General features: G+C 36.7%; 1 protein-coding gene across 1 annotated transcript; it reads left to right on the forward strand.

Annotated features, from left to right (window-relative positions):
• The first annotated feature begins 9 nt into the window (after positions 1 to 9).
• Positions 10 to 438, forward strand: zcrb1 (zinc finger CCHC-type and RNA binding motif 1). Its single transcript, XM_016265988.1, has 2 exons — positions 10 to 167; positions 321 to 438. Exons 1-2 carry the CDS (start codon positions 21 to 23, stop codon positions 432 to 434), a joined length of 261 nt encoding a protein of 86 aa, XP_016121474.1. The 5' UTR covers positions 10 to 20; the 3' UTR covers positions 435 to 438.
• The last annotated feature ends 71 nt before the right edge of the window (positions 439 to 509 follow it).

Here is a 509-nt window from a genome sequence, read left to right on the forward strand (position 1 = left end):
AAAAAAAAAAAAAAGTTCACATGAAGCCAAAGTGTTTGATTGCTCTTGAACTCTTTCAGTTGTTTGGGAGAACGGTGAAGGCCAGCATCGCCATCGACAATGGCAGGGCTACAGAATTCATCAGAAGGAGGAACTACTCAGACAAATCCAAATGTTATGAATGTGGGGTAAGTTTTCATTCATAATATGTAGGGTTATTCAATGATAATATATGTTGAAATGTGTTGGTGGTCATGTATTAAATCTTACACTGTGATATTGCTAATGTGTAGATGATTTTGCTTATACATTTTTGAGGTCATGTTATTTGATTCCGCCAGGATGAAGGGCACTTGAGTTACGCTTGTCCTAAAAATTTACTTGGAGAGAGAGAACCTCCACCTAAAAAAGAAAAGAAAAAGAAGAAAAAGGTGCAGCAGCCTGAGGAGCCGTAAGCAGTTCTTAATAGAATAAAAAGGGGTCCAATTATGCTTTTTCACTTTTTCAACTTTAGTTGGTCTGTAATGTTG

Source organism: Sinocyclocheilus grahami, unplaced genomic scaffold (assembly GCF_001515645.1).
Source record: "Sinocyclocheilus grahami isolate Dianchi unplaced genomic scaffold, SAMN03320097.WGS_v1.1 scaffold28644.1, whole genome shotgun sequence".
In the NCBI taxonomy this organism is placed as follows: Eukaryota; Metazoa; Chordata; class Actinopteri; order Cypriniformes; family Cyprinidae; genus Sinocyclocheilus; species Sinocyclocheilus grahami.

What these genes read in the sequence shown, in the direction of transcription:
- zcrb1 (XM_016265988.1), top strand. Translation starts at nt 21, where the DNA reads ATGAAGCCAAAGTGTTTGATTGCTCTTGAACTCTTTCAGTTGTTTGGG. An exon ending in CCAAATGTTATGAATGTGGG is followed by an intron (nt 168 to 320) that starts GTAAGTTTTCAT and finishes TGATTCCGCCAG; the next exon opens with GATGAAGGGCACTTGAGTTA.